Source organism: Dermacentor variabilis, chromosome 3, assembly GCF_050947875.1.
Source record: "Dermacentor variabilis isolate Ectoservices chromosome 3, ASM5094787v1, whole genome shotgun sequence".
NCBI classification, from domain to species: Eukaryota; Metazoa; Arthropoda; class Arachnida; order Ixodida; family Ixodidae; genus Dermacentor; species Dermacentor variabilis.
This window is the reverse complement of record NC_134570.1, coordinates 45,792,490-45,812,815: the sequence shown is the minus strand read 5'-3', so window position 1 is coordinate 45,812,815 and position 20,326 is coordinate 45,792,490. Positions and strand designations below refer to the sequence as shown.

Genomic DNA, 20,326 nt, shown 5'->3' with positions numbered 1-20,326 from the left:
GCGACTGGGAGGACGAGGACGGCACGACGACGACAAGAAGAACGATAATGACGGCATGACATCACGAAGGTACGACGATGACCGCGTAGATAACAGACGACCCCGAAGATTGTGAATACATGACAGCGACTAAGGCGCGAGGACAATGGCAATAACGACAAATTTAACAGATCACAGCGGCAGCAAAGGCGAGGGGGGGCATGATGATGACGACAACGATGATGACGGCATGACGATGACGGCAATTATAATAATAGATAATAGACGACTACTGAAAAGAAAAAGAAGGAGTGACTACGACGACAATGACGACATCATGACAATGACAAACGCATTGTGACGATAGCAATAAGGACAACGATAGCAGACGACCACAAAGGCAGTGACGGCACGACGTCGATAATAAGGACAGCGATGATGGCGGCAGGCAAAGGCGGTGCTGCTACGATGACGCCAAGACGACGACAACGGCGTCAACGCGACGAAGGCACCACTGCGACGAGAATACGACGACGGCACAACGCCACCACGACGGCACAACGCCGCCACGGCGACTCACACATCATGTACGAGCGATCTAAACTCGAATCCTGGGGAAGGGCAAGTCGTTGCTTTCTGACAACAACTGCTTTTGTCATGAAAACATGATGGTAGTAGCCAAAACGATTATTCAATTGCGACCCACGCCTCGAAAACTGCCTAAAGTAACAGTCATCTCAGCAAAAAAGCACGTTAGGCAATGAGCTTACCCCGCGAGTTCTGCTAGGTTCGTTCGCAGAAGTCCGGTTGCTGCGACGAAGTCGATGAGACCAATAAAGTGATAGCCTGGCATGTAGTCTCTCGTCCCCTAATTAAAGGGAAGAAGAAAGAAGAAGAAAACGGCAAGTATTCGGATGCGGAGAATTTAATTTGAGCCACAAGAAATAAACTGTTTCTCGCCACTGTTGCTGTCCGGTAAACCTTAGAACACGTCATTCCTCTGCGTAATGATTCTTTGATTCCCATTTTCAACACCGTCAAACCTATCGCACTTTCCTTTGCACTCCTGTCACCGTCACGTGTTTGTTCTTAATTAACTTCTCCGGCCAAGATATAGCTAATCCGCATTAACGTTCCGATGCTAGATGAGTGAACAGAAAGAAGGCAGCCTTTCTAAAGCGCGATGAAGGGTGCTAGTTGGGGGCTATTCATACTTTCTTGTAGCGCTATGTACAAACCGAAAAGACGAAATGATGGCTGCAGGAAACATGGACGACACCATTCGTTTGTCCTTGTTTTCTGTGCCCAACATTTCCTCTTTTCGGTTTGTACATATAGTAAGAAGAAAGTATGAGCAGCATTTCATTATGTGGTTTTTTCTCATTTGAAGCTTCTTTTCCTCACGTTGCATCTGCGCTACACATATGTGATTAAACCAATTAAATCACTGAAACAAGGAAAAAGATATGGACGTTTCGTCAATGCCACTCACACTACAGTTTGCGAAGCGTTAAAGTAATAGAGAGAACATGAAACCAAAGGGAATTTCTTTTTTTTAACTGACGTTTCAAGGTAATGCACTTGTAATCTTCCAACTGAGATACAAGGTACAAGGTAATGTCCCACAAATGTTGAATCAGTACAACACAAGCAGAAAATATGCAAAATGTAGGTACTACGGTTGGAAATACGCAACACAAGGCGATGTAGTATTTAAAGGAAACACTTGTAAGTGGTTATAAATACACTGTAACTGCAATATTTGCTCGACTGTGGCGTGGAAAATTGGCTGATATGATGCACTGGGGCCCGACATCCACGCATAAAAATAATTCGCAGGCCTTCATCGCATATCTCAGCCGTAATCGACAGCTGAATAACGAGGTGTAGAGGACCATTCTGCACATGAGGTGTACGATGATTCAGCCACAATTCCACTTACCAGCTCAGTCGTGTCTGAACTACTGAAGTGAACCGTCTCCCGTGTCTACAATGTCACGCATTGTAAGACTGGGCAAAACCGACGTTTACTGTCACGTTCTGCTTAAAGACACATTCACCGCATTTCACTGAAACCTGAGATACGTGAGTTGCGTCCAACCCCCTGCTTTATTTTCGCCGCCCTGATCAAATCGTACGCGCTCCCAGTTTTGCGTGTGCCCAAATAAGAGTGAAGCGCTCAAGGCGTTATCGAACGGCTTCTCACTCCGCCTGCTGTCTGGGTGTGATCCGATCAAACAAACAGATAAATCGAACCCTATCAACGACATTCGGATCACGTGGAGGAAGTGCGTGCAGTCGCGAGCGTCGCCTGAGAACGCGTGTTCCACTCCTTAACGGCACAGTTGTCTCCTTTCAGAGCCTCTACCACAGTGTAACGGTCTGTGCGTTGCAAGCTCGGGATGATCCGCTGCATCAGTCTATCTTTTTTATATATAGCGCATTTATCCCACTTACAAGTGGATTTACCCCCCGCTCAGGCAGGAAAAGCCTCTGGAAGCACCCGTCGCGTCGCCTACTCCACGACAAGAGCGGATGAAGACCAAGAGGCCAAGGCCTCGGAGCTGAAAGAAGGCCTACCCTCCGCGGGGATCCCGGAAGCGGGAACAGGGAATTCCCGCGAGAACAAAAGAGACTTTCCGTCTTCGATGCGCGGCGACGGAAGGAACACCCCCCCACCACGCTCCACCACAAACTTTTTTTTTCGCCTTTATTTCATTGTTTCTGTCTTTTCTCTTATGTTGTGGTGCCGTCTTGCCAAATGGTCTCTTTTTTTTGTCGTTGTCTTTTCTTTGTCCAGACTTCCAGACGAAGGCTCGACCAGACACGCAGAACCCTGACGGAACGCACAACCCAGACACCGCGGCTGTGTCCATCACTGTGTGAGGCCGTCACCGCTTTTTTTTATTTTTTTTTTCTACCCATAGTCGCTCTTTCCTCCGCCACTCACCGAACGCGTTGCCGTCCCGTATACAGGTGCAGAGGATATCGTACCTGTGTACACAGCACTCGACATCTGAAGTGAATGTCCAGAGGAGAACGGCTGTCAAGTTCGGGAGGATGGGGAGCTAGGTTGTATGTTTAGAATCCCGGGACTGGACAGGTTATATAGTAACGTTCGTCGCTGTAACAAAGGGCTACCGAGCTTCCAGCTACATTCGGCATTCCACCGAGATGTGTTTGCTTGGCTACCTCCCCTGCTTATTGCGTACTCGCTTGGTGGCGACAGTCCGTCCAGAACGGACGCGAAGTATGAAATATACGCTCGCACTCGCCTAGAAACTAGCATGGTAGCGAGTTCGACTCCAAGCCGCAGCTTTTGCATTCCCAGAATACCAGAATCAATAATGAAGTGCTTCACGGGTTTACATTTTGGTGTGCGTAAAAGAAAAACCTTGTAGACAAAAACGAGTTCGCAACGTTCTATTGCGGCGCATCGCATCGCCCAAGTGCAGCTTTACGACATAACGTCTAATTAATTATTAACAAATAAGCCGGTTACTTAGTTCACGGTTTTTCAAGCTCCAAACTGACACTACTGCTGTAACGCCGTGAGAGATGCAACTGAGCATTCTGCACCACACTGGTGTTAACGACCAATTAATAAACATTCCATGAAAAATTAATAAGTCGTACAACCTTATCAGCAAATCTTACTCGTAGATGCACCTAAATCTAAGTACTCCGCCCCAATCGCATGGCAGGAGAAGGCGACAGGAATCGAACCCGGGATATCACGTGCTTCCAATATTCATTCAGTGAGTCGACAGATCTAATAACGCATTAATCAATCAGTCGCGATCTATCAAGCAATCCAATCGATCAAATGAACTAATCATTCCGTCATATCAATCAGTCAGCCTTACCTGGAGAAGCGTGGCGTGCGAGCGGACGTCGTAGTCCGTCGCCAGGCTCAGGTCAAAGGCAAGTCCGGTGAGGCTTCCCTCTTGAATTAACGACCTCGCCTTGGCAGCGAAGACCGCGAACACAGGGAAGTCCGCGACCACGGCCCTCAACTGATTGGCATCGAGGGCCAGGAGAACGCGGGGTCCGAGCCTGAAGCGGTCCTCACTGTCCGCCACCTCGCTCCACGAACCTTGGAAGCAGAGAGACCGCCTTTACTCGACGCTGCTTTGGAACGCTGTGTTCTTCCACAAAAGGCGAAACCAATATCGGCCACACATCGCTGCACCGGCATCAAGGAAGCCACTCGTCATGGAGGCTACCGCAGGAGCAACGGATGTCTCCATCTGGTTGCACAGATAAAATGCGTTCTCGCAGACACTTAACCAGCCTCATCGTCATCGCTCTAAACTAAATGAACAAAAGAAGTGCTGGGCAGTTTCATTTGCAGAAGTGGCTGCCAATTCTAAAGTTATCGTCATTTTTCCCGAGATATAAAAACAAGAAATGTGTTATAAGATTACTTGATTTCGAGACGACGTCATTTTCTTAACCTTGTAGCTCTAGGATAAAAGCCTCACTTATGCTTTGCGTATGGTACAAATGCACGGAAAGAGACAGCCTTCGTCTTTTTTCTTCCTTTTTGCTAACCATACAAGCTGATGCAACTACAGCACAACATAACGAAAACAACCAGACTTACATGAATCGGCCTTCAAACGAAAGTGACCATCATTTAAAATAGTAGGAATGTTAGCCCTTCCTACTTTGTAAATTAGAGGAGGAACGTACCTCTGAAGACCGCTTGTAAAGTGTTCTTGCTTGAATCGTAATGCACCGAGTCATAAACGACGAAGTAACTGCAGAGTGCTGGAGGAAAAGGCCCCGAGTATGTTGGCCCGACAGAGCAGTATAATGGTGATTCTGTCAAAATAAAAATAAAAACAAAAAAAGAAGTCAGGGCAGATCGCAAACCAAATACGCGGGCTCGGTTGCACAAACCAGAGACTTAATTGTACAAGACCTACTCTGACATGATTTCATTTCATTTTACTCACCTATAGATAGTAAGCCTTACGTAAGCAGGAGACATCAAAGGAGGCGTTTCACCTGCAGCTCGGAATTCGACTAGTGACTGCGTACGACCACCGTTGACCAATTTTGCAGCAAATTCCAACAATAATTGCTGGGCCATCTATCCGACGCACTACGCTTCGTATGGGACGCTACGTCGTTCAATATATAGTACGTTGCTTTATTGGAAGGCGAAAGGCAGAAAATGAACAAGGTATCCGCACCTGTCTCTAGATACAAGTTACGTTTCATTCTTTTCGCGTGTGTTCGTAGCAGAAAACAACAGCAAATAGTGTGTCAGAATACGAGGTTGGCGCCGTACTAGTCCGGTGTCTTGTGCCGGAAACAAACATTTTCTGCACGGTGCTGACAGAACTGGTCTCGTCTTTACCAAAGGCAATCGGGCTCACAGCCGAGACTACTCTCGTTAGGACAAAGTTCACTATGTGGTGATGATAAGACGGTGTATTTTACGACACGCATACCTTGCCACATGAAAAACATATTGTGAGGACAGCAAGAATGTATCAGAATACGAACACACTTTTCGTCGTTACAAAGGGCTTTCTTTTTCGACTTGGTTAGCCGAACCCACACATTCAGGAATGTGTCCCTTTTTCAACACGATATCAAAAGCGTACAAATAATTCCATTATCGTTAGGACCTTCGTCTTTAAACGTCGACAACTTTTGTGAGCCTCTCCTTCGCCGTCTCACCTGTTTTCGCTCTGGCAATGCGGTTTCTCCTCTCTTCTGCTGGGTGCTCCGAGAACTGCTCGTCGTCGCGTGCGGGGAAGACTGTGGGGCCCGCCTCTTCTGGGTTCGTCGGACCACCGATGTGCCTCGCATCCCACTCGACTCCGAGGTCATCGACTTCGGCAGAAGCAGCCAAAGAATGGTCGCCGTCAACCATCGTTGTTATCGCTTCGTCCGCATCGAGCAGCTCTTTCTCCGGGTCAACGGTGGTATAAACTCGATCTTCATCCCGTTCGCGCCGCTCCTTCCTGTCGAGGAACTCGGTGAACTCGTCGGCGATGCGGTCGAGTTCGCGCAGCAGATTAAAGGAATCGGTCGTCGTCGTCGAGGAACTTCCTCCGGCCATTGGTGGGAAGTCCCTGGTATGCCCTTCCAGTGACGGAGGTGCAGGATCTGCCCGCGTCGCCTTGTTTTCCATGGCCTCTTCTCCCGGCGGTAGGTCCTCCTGAAAAGGCTCTGTGTTGGGGTCACCATTCTCGGCCACGCGGAGCTGCCTGAACTTCCCTGTCCCTTCGGCGGGCCGCCAACCAGCGGACGAGGCTGAGGTCAACGCCTCCACGTTGAGCAGCGGTCGCTCGCTGAGCCCACGTCCACCTTCGGCGCTGCTTTTGCCGCCTCGAGCCGTTTGACGTCTTAGAAGGGTACGGTCGTAAGCAAGATCGTCTACAGTGTTTGGTCGTGTTCGTTGTTCGCCAGCATTTACCCAGCCTTCGGTCCGTTTCGAACTGTTCAAATCTAATGGCTTCGCAGACCACGCGTCAGCGGTAAGCTCTGTCTTGCTCTTCGTACGTGCAGTTCGGTACGTCTCCGGAAATAGCGATTCTGGACTCGACGAAGTACTTTCATCACTTTCGGTCACATCTAGCAGGTACAGGCGTGTAACAGAGCCATCAGTAAGTAAGTGTTCGGTCTTTGATCTCGGAGGTGGGCTATCTGTCTTTATTGGATACACACTGTCGCCAGCAAGTACGCTACCGACTGTTCCACGAACGCTATTCGGTGGCACCAAGCTTACTGCAGGATTACCAGTTTCATTAGCAAATGAGTGAGGCGCACTCCCTGCTCCTGAAACTTTCATTCTTCTTCCGTACCCTGAAGGCTTTGTTAAAGGATACAGTATACCTTCGTCGTAGCCAAGCGTTACGCTGGAGAGGCCCTCGAAGGCTGTCCGATTAGATCCTGGAACGGCTCGAGCTACGCCAAAAGTAGCGCCACTGACGTCGGATTTCGGCGCAACCAAAATGTCAACGTCATTTTTGGACCAACTGAAATTTTCTTCGCTGTCTTTCAAAATACCAGTTCCCTTCAAACCCGACAGATTTAGTGTAACCTTCGAAGTGGGCGTAGTTGCGTAGGCCGCGTTCTCGCTTCCTCGTAAACGAAGATTCGGACTGACCGCGGGGCTTTCGGCATCGACGCCTCTCCGTACTTCTTCGAGCGGCCAACCTTCGAGTTCGGCGGGATCTACGGAATCGTTATTCTCGGAAGTACGGGATGTCCACGTGACTCTTCCAACGACCTCATTGACCCCAGACCCAAGGAATGTGCTTCCGGTTTCCGTGTACTTGCCCTCGACCGTTGGCGCTGTTTGAGGCGCCGAGTCTTTCCTTTGAATTGAAGGACTACCCCATTCTAGTTCCGGCTGCGTCTCTTGCATTCTTGCGCCTCGCATCGTCCCGTTGTCCGATTTATTTGCGGATAGCGCACCGATCGGTTCGATCTCGCCACGTGGTGCTTCCAGGGAGGAAGGGCTCACCGGAGTTAAACTAATACGTTCCTGAGCTTTGTTTTCGCTGGCTCTACTCGCGTCCGGGGGCGGCGTCGAGCTGGCGATCGGACCACCTTCGTGATCTGTCCACGCGGCCGACGTACCTTTCGTTCTAGAGGCTTTTTTGCGAGCCCCAGCGCCGTATGTCGCGTAGACGTGTTCAGTTCCCGCCGCTGACCCGAGGCCTGACTTGTCGTTAAACCCGTTCAAGGCTTCATTCGAACCGTTTGCAGCCTTCCCGAGTTTCACGTCCGGTTCGACGCGATCGTAGTTGAAAGACGAAGCGTCGTTGTCCCACGATCCTCCTCCCGTTCGGTTTAGACGGTGCCTTTCCGAGTGCGCTCGAGAATCGTTCGAGTGCGCTCGAGTGCGCCCGGCGTCGAGTATGACGTGGTCGTCGATCTTGCCGTAGTCGACAATCGTCGTGTCCTCTTCGAAGGAGACGGATTCCGCCCAACTTGGCGACGTGCTAGACGCCGCTGAAGTCACACTCGTCGGTGGTTTCTCTTCCGAGCGAGACAGCCTCCAAGCCGTCGAAGACCCTGACGAGCGGCGCGCCGTCGTTGTGTAGAGGGCCTCCCTCACCTTGTCCACGAAGCGGTCCCACAGGAAACCGGCGCGATCCCATGTCGAGTTTGCGGGATGCGTGGAGTTCTTCAATAAGGCCAACAGCATGCGGCCCCTGTGGGGTCTCTCTGGTAGGATGGACAAAGCAGAAACCTTAATACTGTGCGACAGGAAGCTGGACAGTCAATATTTATTTATTTATTTATTTATTTATTTATTTATTTATTTATTTATTTATTTATTTATTTATTTATTTATTTATTTATTTATTGTGATGTTTCGGTAAGAAGAGACTCGGGGAACAGAAAGAAGAGAAGAAAGATGGTCGAGATAGACGCTTGTAAATAAACAAATTTATTTTAACTCGTATATTACGGTTGGCGCAGCTGCTTACCGGAACACACAGCCAGCCAGCCAGCCAGCCAGCCACAACAGAATGGAGTACTGGTGTAATACAAAAAGAGATAGATTCACACGTAGGGCAGAGATATGTCGGAGAAATGAATGAAGTACAAACTCCTCGGACGCAGAAGAAAGCAACACAAACAAGGCCATCACAAGGCAAAATTAAGAGCAAACACAAATCAGCCAAAGTAATTTTCAGTCGCAGCGATAAACATACACAACTCTATGGTTTGAAAAAGTAAAAGCCGGCAGACTGTTTTCCTTCATGGCCTGTCTGTGGAACAAAGCAATGAAAGAATTGATCCGTTGCGCAACAAAGAACGTGAACAATACAGCGATAATCAGTACGGGACGTTATGCAGGGATGGCTCTGGGAGACGTTTGTGTCATATAGACATTCAGTGTGGTAGTAAAGTTTTTGAAAAACACACGATCGCGCGACCTTTCACCTAACCGAAATTAGATGGTGACAATTAAGACTAACCTTCGTAGATTAAAGGCTAAATGTGCGGTAGTATGGTACTTAAGATGCTTACTCTGACCGAAGGTGGAGAGAGAGAGAGAGAGTCAGTGCACTCAGGTATTGTCACCTCCTAGCGCTTTTTCTCTTATACAAAAAATAGCGTGTTAGTAGATCCTTCTTGAGAGTGTAAATGCTGGTCCGACGCATACTTCCACCTTCAGGAGTTCTCACACGGCCCGGTGGATTCCATTCACTTATACAAGCTTCCTCTCACCAATTATATGCACTGCGGCGAAAGCTAAGGTTCGTGCCGCATGGCAATCAACTAGAGCTGGCTTCGTGCTTCAGAGAAGCAAGGGCGGCTTGCCCATGGTGCATCGCTGATCCTTTCGTGGAGCTTCCGTTCACACGAGCGTCGCGCGGGTTGCGATCAGCGGCGGACAATTACGGAGAAACGCATTTTTTGACGGCTCTTTGTTTTGGTCGACGGACGCGACCTCCATAGCTTTTGGTGTACTGCACGGCACTGATTAAACGCAGTGTATATTGGGCACACGTGGAGTCAACGTACTCCGTCAGGGTGTACATGCACGAGAACTTAGAAGGTAACTGAAATACTCTTTTTTTGTTTTTGAAGAACGCGGGATGAAAACGTTCTCGGCCTGTAGTCAATACTGCCCCCGTGAGCAAGCGAGCCAAGTGATATTCACGACGCGAGCATCAGGGAGCCTCTAATCTGGCACAGTAAATCGCTTGCTCTCGCGCGCAGCTTTCGAGGCCCTTGCTCCGTACGTTACGGCAGCGATGACGCTACGGCCAGCAAACCACAGAAATTTTCCCACAATAGTTACTAGAGAGAACCCTGGCGCTAGTGTCGACGGCAGCTGAAAGCAGGGCGGTTCAGCCAACGTGGGAATGATGGTTGCCAGCACGTGGGGATTTGCCTAAACTCCGTCCTTCTGGCTTCGAACGCCTTTGCGACCTTGCAAACTGATCATTTCCAAGAAAAAAACATTGCGCTTTAAATTAGTATAAGAAAATAAACGAACGAAATTGCCCGAGGACGGGATTCGAACGGAGAACCTTTGGCACACAAGTCCGATAATGGCAACCATTGCGCCTCGGGAGCACGTCGGGACAGGCAGAACCGCTGCAATTAGTAGTGGTAATAAACGTTCACGGAGTCTTATATATTTCTGCATTTCCAAAAACTACAGATTGCTTTGAAATTTAAGCCGATAAAACGTAGTACACGAAGCCAGAAGAACGCTCTCAAACCATAAGCCCGAAGATCAGACAAATCCATGCCCTAAACTAGCATTCCCACGGGGACCGAAGGATCGCTACGCCAGATATTCCTCTAGTAATTATCGCGCGCAACTTCGTGGGGCACGACGGGCCACGGATGCCAGCCATTCAGCGATCGTTCCCGGCCATGAATTACTCGCTGGCAAAGACTCGCTCCTGCATGCGCGCCCTTCCGCATCTTCGAGGAAGCTCAAAATTGGCGGTTGTTAACGCGTCGCACGCCCGCTATTTCACCGGTCTTTTGTCCCTCTCGGGCTCCGTTGTCGAACGCCAACCTCGGAAGGTCACATAGCGGGAACAAGAAATGGGTAGGAGCGGTAGGGGTCGCCAGGGCATTTCTATTCGCGCCACAACAACCTGAAGGGAACGGATGAGTCTGTGCGCAACGAGGAAGAAAACTTCACGCTCATTACGTCACCGCTGGTACATCACTTTCAAAAATATCTTCGAGAATACACTTACGAGGGCGCATCGGAACGTTTTTTGCCCCTATTTCTTATTGGTCAAAATAAGGTGCGTACAGGTTTACCGATATACGTACTATTCTACGTACCTTAGACTATTTTTCCACATATTCCCCGCAACGGTTCAGGCATTTGTCTCGTCGCAGCTCCTAAATCCGTCTCATCGCAGTCGTCAGTAAGCGACGCACGCGGCCTCCCCCGAACGCTCATTGTCATGCGAGTCGTCACTGCCCTTTTACGAACTCACAACACCGCCCACCTCACACTTCTCAAAGCGAGACGCCTTTCCCCATACGTGGGCTGCATTTCCCTGTAAGTTTCGATGGGTGTTCGTTCCCTTACTTCATAGAAAACGAATCACATTTCGTTGCTCGTACGCCGTGGGCTTGGAAGCACAGCCGCCATCTTCAACAACTGACAGCAGCGCCGCACCACGGAGCTACCGGAAGATAAGGCCGGGCCGGTCCAAGAAAGGTACACCGCTGGGAATGGATATGTTGACTCCGCATTTACAGCCGTAATTTTTTTCTTAAATATAGGGGCAAGGACTTTCTGATTCGCCCTCGTACTTAAAGCTACCGCACTCATACCGGTTCGTTTTTTCAGCTTTCATGAAAGGTGCGTCAATGTCCCTTGAAATATAGATACCGGCAATAAAGTCCTGCATACATGAGTCGCGAGCACTCGACTGTTTCTGCAGAATGAACACTGGAAAGCCTACGTCGGGGCGCCCATATGAAGAACATTTCTGAACTCTAAGCGGCGCGTGCATTAAGTCCTTACTTCCTCATTTGATGTCCTGAAACCAGTCACGATATCAGACTTGCCCATCCTCAATGGTTATCTTTTTTAGATTACTTAAGCTTTCGCGGGTGAATACTCCAACAGCTCCGACAGAACTAGGCAGAACTGTGGTGCTTACCGTCAACTGCAAGGTGTCGAGTTGTCCCTGTAAGATAACAGATTGTTTTTATCGCCACAGCGTCAGCTGAAACGCAAGTATCCGAAAGCAAGCCTTTGGCAACCTTCCACTTATCATTAGTGCACAGAAAGTCGAGAAAAAAAATAACTTCTCCTACGGAATGTCGAAGACATGTTGGCTCTGGAAGTAAAAATCAGGTTTGTTGTGGTGCCATATACAGCACCGCGAAGCGCGCCTTCCTCGAGCGACAAATCGTAATAATCGGGCGTCGTTATGCATATCAAGGCTGACTTAGTTTCGTTAGTTTTTTAACCTAACCCGACTCTTGCAGCTCTGCCAGAATGCTCGACAACGACCAGTCGAAAATAGGGAGTTTTAGCGTGTCCGGCATCCCGTTAAACGCAGGCAGATCGGGCGGAATATCGTGTGAGGGCGCAAAAGTAAGCGGCCCCCACTCACCCGGTAATCCTCGATCAGGATCCGAGGTATTCGAGTACCGATCGCGGTATTCCTCCGACACGATTACACCGCTGCCGAAAATTTACACCAGCAGCGAAGTATAATACGCTTGGTAAACGCAGTGGCAGCTCTGTGTTTGTCTGGTTGAGCTATGCGCTACCAAGTGGCTGCGCCGTTCAGGCCACTTACGTTTACGGCCCCGCTTACCCGGGATTCCGCCCCGTCAGCTTCCGTTTAGCGGTATGACATTCGGTATGACATTAGGTTTAGCGGTATTACTCTAATGACATTTGTCGACGTATATACTACGCAAAATTCTCAGCTAAGAAACGCTCCACGTTTGCTTCAAGTGATAGTGCTTAAACAAAAAGAATCCTTCTGTTTAACGGAAATTATTACACATTTTTTTTTCTATTCTCTTAGTCGCTACACGATGAGCCAGTTGGAACTTATTTAATAAGTAATGTCGAAGCCTTTTGTGTTCGAGATACCAAAGCTGCGCTGTCGGTCACACGGAAGCCTGACAATGACGTAAATTCACGATGGCGCAAATCCCACCAAGATAGCAATTAGGACTAATTGGTCTGTCATACTGCGAAATCGAAACAGCGCTAAGGTCATCCAGTGTTGAAATCTCGCGGGTCAATAGCAGTGCCATAACGCACAGCCTAGCAACCGGAGGAAACGTTTTTCAGCAGCGCAGGATATGTTTTCGCTTCAACAGATTATTTATTCGCTCATCTTGTGGCACATGTGTCCAACTTCTGACGTCACTGGGCAGCGGTGTGTCAGAACGTGCGAGCATATGCGCTCCTCACAGCGCGCATGTCCATATACAGAGCTTGATTACATGCACCTGGTTTAAACAAACGTTGATGCAAGCGCCCGTCTGTTATCGTTGAAAATGTCGTCCAGCTTTCGTGGCCTTTTTACCGAACCCTGTCGCCAAATTTAAGTTTGGGCGCTCAACATTCCGTGGCTCCCCTTCTCCAGCGTGGGTGCCACAAAACGAGAGGCGCAGACGTAAGAACGAATATACGGTGCCAACTTACAACTGTTCATTTCGAGAACAAGAATTAAGTTCTGGAGTTCTACGAGTCAAAACCACGGTCTGACTGTGAGGCACGCCGTAGTGGTACCTCGGGATTAATTTTGACCACCTGGGGTTCTTTAACGCGCACCCACTGCACCGGTACATGGACAGTTTTGCATTCCGCGCCCATCAAGCACAGGGCTACCGCGGCCGGGAAGGAACCCGCGACTTGGTGCTTGGCCGCGCCACGCCCGAGAATCACTTAACGATACAGCTTCGTTTAGCAACACTGTTCAGCAACACTGTTCAGCAGTAGTGTACAGCCACATTTGGGACGAATTGCAACAAGTGATTGAGGACCTTAACCAAGAAAGTGTAAGAGTGAGATTGAAGATTAACATGCGGAAGGCACAGATAACGTTCAATACCTTGGCCAGGGAACAATAATTCGGGATCGCCAGTCAGCCTCTACAGTCTGTACAGAAGCACGTTACTCTAAGTCAATTACTCAAAGGAGACCCTGATCATGAAAATGAAATTTAACGAAGAATAAAAATGGGTTGGAGTGCATACGGCCGGCATTATCAAATCCTGACTGGGAACTTACCACCGTTGTTGAAAAGATAAGTGTGCAGTCATTGCATTCTACCAGTGCCAACATGTGGAGAAGACTCTTGAAGGTTAACAAAGAGGCTCGAGTACAAGTTAAGGACCGCGCAAAGAGTTATGGAACGAAAAATGTTAGACGTAACGTTAAGAGACAGGTAGATAGCTGTGTGGATCAGAAAGCAAACGGGGAGAGCCGATATTCTGGTTGATATTAAAAAAAAATGGAGCTGGACAGGCCATGTAATGCGTAGGTTAGATAACCGGTGGACCATTAGGGTTACAAAATGGGTATCAAGGGAAGCTAAGCGCAGTCGAGGATGACAGATGACTAGGAGGGGTGACGAAATCAAGAAATTTGTAGGCGCAAGTTGGAATCAGCTAGCACAAGACAGGGAGAAGACAGGGACAGGGCTAGCACAAGACAGAGAAAACCGCCACAGCTCCACGTCTGACCGCAGGGAGAGGCCATCATCCTGGGCAATGGAAATAAAAATATGCAGCTGCTGCTGATGATGTTAGCTTCCTTTCCCCAACTACCACGCGTTAACTTAGTTGATTAACAGAGCTCAGCTACTTTACCATAGCCACTGAGGCCGATAAGGCTCATTGGCTATGGCACGCTGTTGATGAGCGCTAGGCAGTGGCGTAGCAATAGGGGGGGCCGGGGGGCCGTGGGCCCCGGGTGCAAGGGGCCAGCGGGGGGGTGTCATATACGTCTGAAGACACCCGGAACTTGTTGATATCCTCGCCTTCCTCGACTACACCCCGGGGGGGGGGAGGGGGGTGACAGAAGACCTATGGGCCCCGGGTGCCAGACGACCTACGCCACTGGCGCTAGGTCATGGATTCGACGCCTGGCTACGTCATCCGCATTTCGATGAGGGCGGAATGCCAAAAACGCTCGTCTCGCGCGATTCAGGTCATCCTCATCAGCCTGTTTTATGTCCACTGCAGGACGAAGGCTTCTCGCAGCGATCTCCAATTACTGCTGTCTTGCGCCAGCTGACACCATCTTATGCCTATAAATTTCCTAATTTCATCAGACCACCCAATTCTTTGCCGTCCTCGACTTTGGTCTCCTTACATTAGCAACTCCGTAGTAGCACACGTTCGATATCTCTAATAGACCATCGGTTATCTGTTCTATGCATTACACATGGCCTGGCCAACTCTATTTCTTCCAATTCCGAATATAGATATCATCTATATCAACCAGTTTGCTCTCTAATCCACACCCCTGCGTTCCTATCTTTTAACTTTGCGCGCATTATTTTTCATTCGTTCGTTCGTTGCGGCTGGAACTGGAACTGGAACTTATCAAACTCCTAGGGGGTCAATACGGCGTCCTTCATAACCCATCGTGCGACTTCGGATTATGTTAAGCGTCATGTTTTAATTTACCTTGCGCCTAAACTATGGCTCGTGCGTTGTTTGCATGTCGCGCACGTGTTAGAGTACCGATAGCGGGAGAAAAAGAAAGAAAGCGGCTCCGCTCACCTGCGCGACTTGCGATCCTGTAGACTCCCACGACCGAGAGCGCCGTGACAGTTAAAATGGACACAGTGCACAGCGAGCAGGCAACCTTTTTGCGCCCGTGCCTGAAAACAGAGGAGTGTAAAGGCGGTTACGAACACCACGGCCTCCCCTTCCGAGTTCACTCAACAATAAATAATAGACGGGAATGACGTGGCTCAGAACACAGGGGCGCAGACTTTGTTCTTCTCTCAGAAAAGCCTATTTCACAGCGCCGTTAAAGGTCACCTCATCAAGCCTCATTGGAACGTTTCTTTTTGTTGCAGATTTCTTTTTTTTTCTTTTTGTCCGTGCAGAACGTAACAGAAGTGCCAACGCTTCTTCATTGCCTCACGCTCTGCAGCCCGCGTACGCGTGTTAGCAAATCGGTAGCGCCCCCTGAAGGAGCCCTTTCTGCAGTGAACGGCAGCACAGTCTTTGCGTTTAGTCTGGGACACACGCGTAGGCCAAAAGCGCGATGGCTAGAGAAGTATTGTGGATAGCCGTACGATATGTCTGGTTGTCCGGAGCGCGACACAGTTATCCCTGTATGGCCTTTACTATGTACTACTGAACATCAAGCGTTTCTAAAACCCTTCTTGAAAAATCAGCGTGTGTGTGGGTATGGACGTAAACAACATATGTCTAACCTAGAGCCTTCAGCGAAGGCGCCAGGCTGTGACGCGGACCGTTTACGCTCGCACAGGTAGTGTCATCGCTGGGTCTCTTCGATTTGTCGTCTCGGACTGTCCAGTGCTGTCCAAGACGCTGCATACGCAACGCTCGTTGGCTGAAAGCACCGACCCGTGCAGTCCGAGGCCTTCGGGCAGCGATAATCGAAGCCCCCTCCCCACCACCCCCCACTGCGTCCCCCGACAAAGGCAGAACAGGGGCGCTATAACGTAAAGCTATTCCAAACTTTTTGTATTCCAATTCTGCAATCAGCCCTCCGCGATTGATCAAAAGCTTCTTTGAACCACTCCCACTTTGTCTGTCTGTCACGCGACGTCACGAAAACCGCGACAACTCCACATCTGATATGAGTTGTACACACTGATTAGGCCTAATTAGACCAAAGAAAAAAATGTAATTATTTCTGATTCGACGCCTTTTCGCCATTAGCCCTCTGCTATTGGTCAGAAGTCCTCGGGTTGTGCCCACTTCGCCTGCCTATCACGCGACGTCACAAAACCGCGATAACTCACCGTGTCAAAATGACGTGTACGCGTTAAAAATGCATTATTATGCCAAACAAAACTGAATTTGTTTCTAAATAGCCGGAGACTGCCCCGTTCCGAAAGTAATAGAAGATGGCTGCCCGCCGATCACTCAGACACTGGCTACTCGCACCTCCAAGAGAGCGCGGGCTTATTTGCGTATAATAAAACTTTTTGCGTGGCCGTGCAACGTTATCGAGCCCTTTCGGCACGTTTACGACGTCGCTGTGCCAACTCCTTTTTTGCTGAGGATGTGTTTTAGCGGCATTCTTAACCTTCCGTTGCACGCCGCCGCGATTTTCTACCAGCCACCTCAAGATGGTCGAAAAGGGCAGGGGGAAGCGGACCAATCGCAGACCCCTCTTTATCCGGCTATCTATTTTCACTGCGCTGGCTCGGCCCCATCGAAACCCTCTCTACTTGAGCGTGTTCCTCGCCTTTCGTCAGCCAATTCGATAAGAAAAACCGCTCAATGTAGGCAATGTTATTCGCTTTGAAAGCGAACAAAAGTGAGCTCCATTAAAGGAGGAGGGCGCTTGATTGGGCTGGTCCGACAACGCTTCGGGTAACCACTCCAAGCTTGCGTCGGCGGTTACGTGAATTTGACGTCAGGAAATTGGAATAAAAACACATTGGAATCGTTTTACGTTATAGGGTCTCAGCTCTATGTAGCGATCACGTGATCACGTGACAATACTGTGCGAGAGTTCTAAGCTGGGCTTGTTGGTTAGCGTTCAGCATGGCGAGCAGTGCAAACGACGGGACAAAACCTCTGCGAACAGGATGATCATGTGCTATCACGACAGCGATGAGGGCGGCCCATCTGCCCTGATCGTAGAACTTGCCCCGTTGACGTCCGCTCTCTACGGCACGTCGAACAGAGCTCTGCAGGAAAGCGGCGACCGTAGGGGCCTCGGCGCTTCGCCGGGCTCTTGCAACACGGACATAACACGCTGTTCTCTCTAAGAAACTGCCACAACGTGCTCAGACTACATCTCCATATACTTACGTGCCGTCGTTCTTGGGCATCGTTGGAAATTTTGAGCAGTCGGCCTGGTTAAAAACGAGGTAACGATTTGCGCCTGCGGTCACGAAAGCAGGACAAGCGTCAGTTGTTTACTGACGTGGAAGATTGGTGAGGGTGATGATGATAATGATTTACTCCAGAATCGACACAAACCTCCTCTGGGTGATATGACAAGATTTCGGCGGTTATTAGCAGCAAAAATTAAAAAAACAAAAAGCAACAGTTTGTAGATCAAATAAAGAGTGCGTAATAGAAATATGTAAAAAGAACTATGAGAAAGCAAAGTAGTGGGGTAAAGGGCATTGATGTTGAAATCATTCTTTCTTAATTTGTCTATCTGAAGTATGAATTTTATAATTTCATAAAGTAGATATGAATCGTGGGGATGTGGTAGAGAATGAATAAAATCTAGAGAATCAGTAGCAAGGTAATCTTCTGTTTTGCAGAAGTTTCATAGATCGCTCCGCAATTGTTATGACTGTAGCGTAGCAATATTTTAAGAGTACAGCAGTATTACATAAACTCATCCCAAGTTTGTGAAGGTGAATATACAAACATCTTAAGATCATCAAAAGTCGCATGATATGCGACTGAGATATTCAAATATTTATATTATTTTCCTTTCTATCGTATTATGGCAAAAAAAAGCTTAGTAAAAGAGTACAAGGTGAATAAGTATATTTTAGGCCAGCGCACTTTTTGTAGGAGAACGGAGAGGGGAGGAGGGGAGGGCGGGGGATTCCATCTGTGACAAGTTTTCTCCGAGCTTCATACGCTTGATCCAGTGGACAACACTGCCTAATTTTAAGCAGTTTTAAGGCAGATTTATCATCAGGCAGCTTCAAGGTGTCTATCCATATGTATGCGCCTCCGTCGACCGTGTTGCGATGTTATTCACTGCGCAACAAAATTCGTTCGTTCGTTCGTTCGTTCGTTCGTTCGTTCGTTCGTTCGTTCGTTCGTTCGTTCGTTCGTTCGTTCGTTCGTTCGTTCGTTCGGTCGTTCGGTCGGTCGGTCGGTCGGTCGGTCGGTCGTTCGCTCGCTCGCTCGCTCGCTCGCTCGCTCGTTCGTTCGTTCGTTTGTTCGTTCGTTCGTTCGTTCGTTCGTTCGTTCGTTCGTTCGCTCGCTCGCTCGCTCGCTCGCTCGCTCGTTCGTTCGTTCGTTCGCTCGCTCGCTCGCTCGCTCGTTCGTTCGTTCGTTCGTTCGTTCGTTCGTTCGTTCGTTCGTTCGTTCGCTCGCTCGCTCGCTCGCTCGCTCGCTCGTTCGTTCGTTCGTTCGTTCGCTCGCTCGCTCGCTCGCTCGATCGCTCGTTCGTTCGTTCGTTCGTTCGTTCGTTCGTTCGTTCGTTCGTTCGTTCGTTCGTTCGTTCGCTCGCTCGCTCGCTCGCTCGCTCGTTCGTTCGTTCGTTCGTTCGTTCGTTCGTTCGTTCGCTCGCTCGTTCGCTCGCTCGCTCGCTCGCTCGCTCGCTCGCTCGTTCGTTCGTTCGTTCGTTCGTTCGTTCGTTCGTTCGTTCGTTCGTTCGTTCGTTCGTTCGTTCGCTCGCTCGCTCGCTCGCTCGTTCGTTCGTTCGTTCGTTCGTTCGTTCGTTCGTTCGTTCGTTCGTTCGTTCGTTCGTTCGTTCGTTCGTTCGTTCGTTCGTTCGTCAGTCAGTCAGTCAGTCAGTCAGTCAGTCAGTCAGTCAGTCAGTCAGTCAGATAGATAGATAGATAGATAGATAGATAGATAGATAGATAGATAGATAGATAGATAGATAGATAGATAGATAGATAGATAGATAGATAGATAGATAGATAGATAGACAGACAGACAGACAGACAGACAGACAGACAGACAGACAGACAGACAGACAGACAGACAGACAGACAGACAGACAGACAGACAGACAGACAGACGGGTGGGCGGGCGGACGGACGGACGGACGGACGGACGGATCTTTCGGTAGGCATTTGTTCACGTCAAACCAACAACCACAGCTTGTTTTGCCAGAAAAAAGGGAGAAATGGATATACGCGTCGTTGTTGGATAAACAGAGGGTCTGGGGTAATAACACATTCGCGTCCGTAACAGCAAAGACTGTAAGCGATCTCGCAAAAGCTCCGCCCCGCTAATTTCGTAAGAGGGCCGCTAGCAGCCCGTCTGAATGCGAATCGCGCGATATCTACCACCTTTGTCGAGCCGCACCCAAGCGTAATTTCAAGGGCATCCGCACGGCGGGCAGGAAGGATCCCAGCGTTCGCCATAGTCTCTCTCATTACGCAACATCGTTTTCCGTCGCACGACAGCGGGAGGAGGAGTCGGGGACTGTCGTTGGCTGGCATGTGTGTTATAACGCCCGACAAGGTGCGAAAAACGAATTGACTTGTAGAGAAATCCTGCTGACCTCGTACGCAACCGCTGCACTCCAGCATGCGCGACAGCGCAATCGCCCCCTTGACACCACCGTTATCGCCGTCATTGACGTCATCGAGAGCATTGACCGTATAGACAGTAAACGAGGTCATCTCTGTATTGATTGCTTTGGATGAACGAGTCTCTGCATTCGCACGTGCCTTAGTAACTTCTTTGTTGTAGTTATCACCGTTGTGTTGAGCTTTCAGTGGGTCCCAAAGTTTGGTTCACGTGCTCCCAAGAAAGTTTTTTATTGTTGTCATTGTTGTTGCGTAATATATTGGCGATAATTGTATTCGTTGATTGTTTCTATCTCCACAAGTTTTGCAGTATTTCTTGCACATCCCTGCCCTCGAACGAAAAGCTTGTATTAGTAAACATCAACTCGTAGTTTGTGATATTAGAGTGAACCAGTGACGAGGCCGAGTCTATGTTTCAACAAGGAGCGCGGGACTTTCATTGCCAAGTAGTG

The 20,326-nt window shown here is 49.1% G+C and overlaps 1 protein-coding gene across 1 annotated transcript in view; it reads right to left on the bottom strand.

The window, feature by feature from the left end:
* Window positions 1-17,468, bottom strand: part of LOC142574500 (uncharacterized) — a 36,516-nt gene extending 19,048 nt beyond the window's left edge. Inside the window, exons 1-6 of the mRNA XM_075683563.1 lie at window positions 17,449-17,468; window positions 15,208-15,308; window positions 5,674-8,175; window positions 4,675-4,806; window positions 3,846-4,075; window positions 750-847 (exon numbers count right to left, since the gene is read on the bottom strand). Of these exons, the coding sequence (XP_075539678.1) occupies window positions 750-847; window positions 3,846-4,075; window positions 4,675-4,806; window positions 5,674-8,175; window positions 15,208-15,308; window positions 17,449-17,468 (3,083 nt within the window). The remainder of the gene's footprint in view (window positions 1-749; window positions 848-3,845; window positions 4,076-4,674; window positions 4,807-5,673; window positions 8,176-15,207; window positions 15,309-17,448) is intronic.
* Between the last annotated feature and the right edge of the window lie 2,858 nt (window positions 17,469-20,326).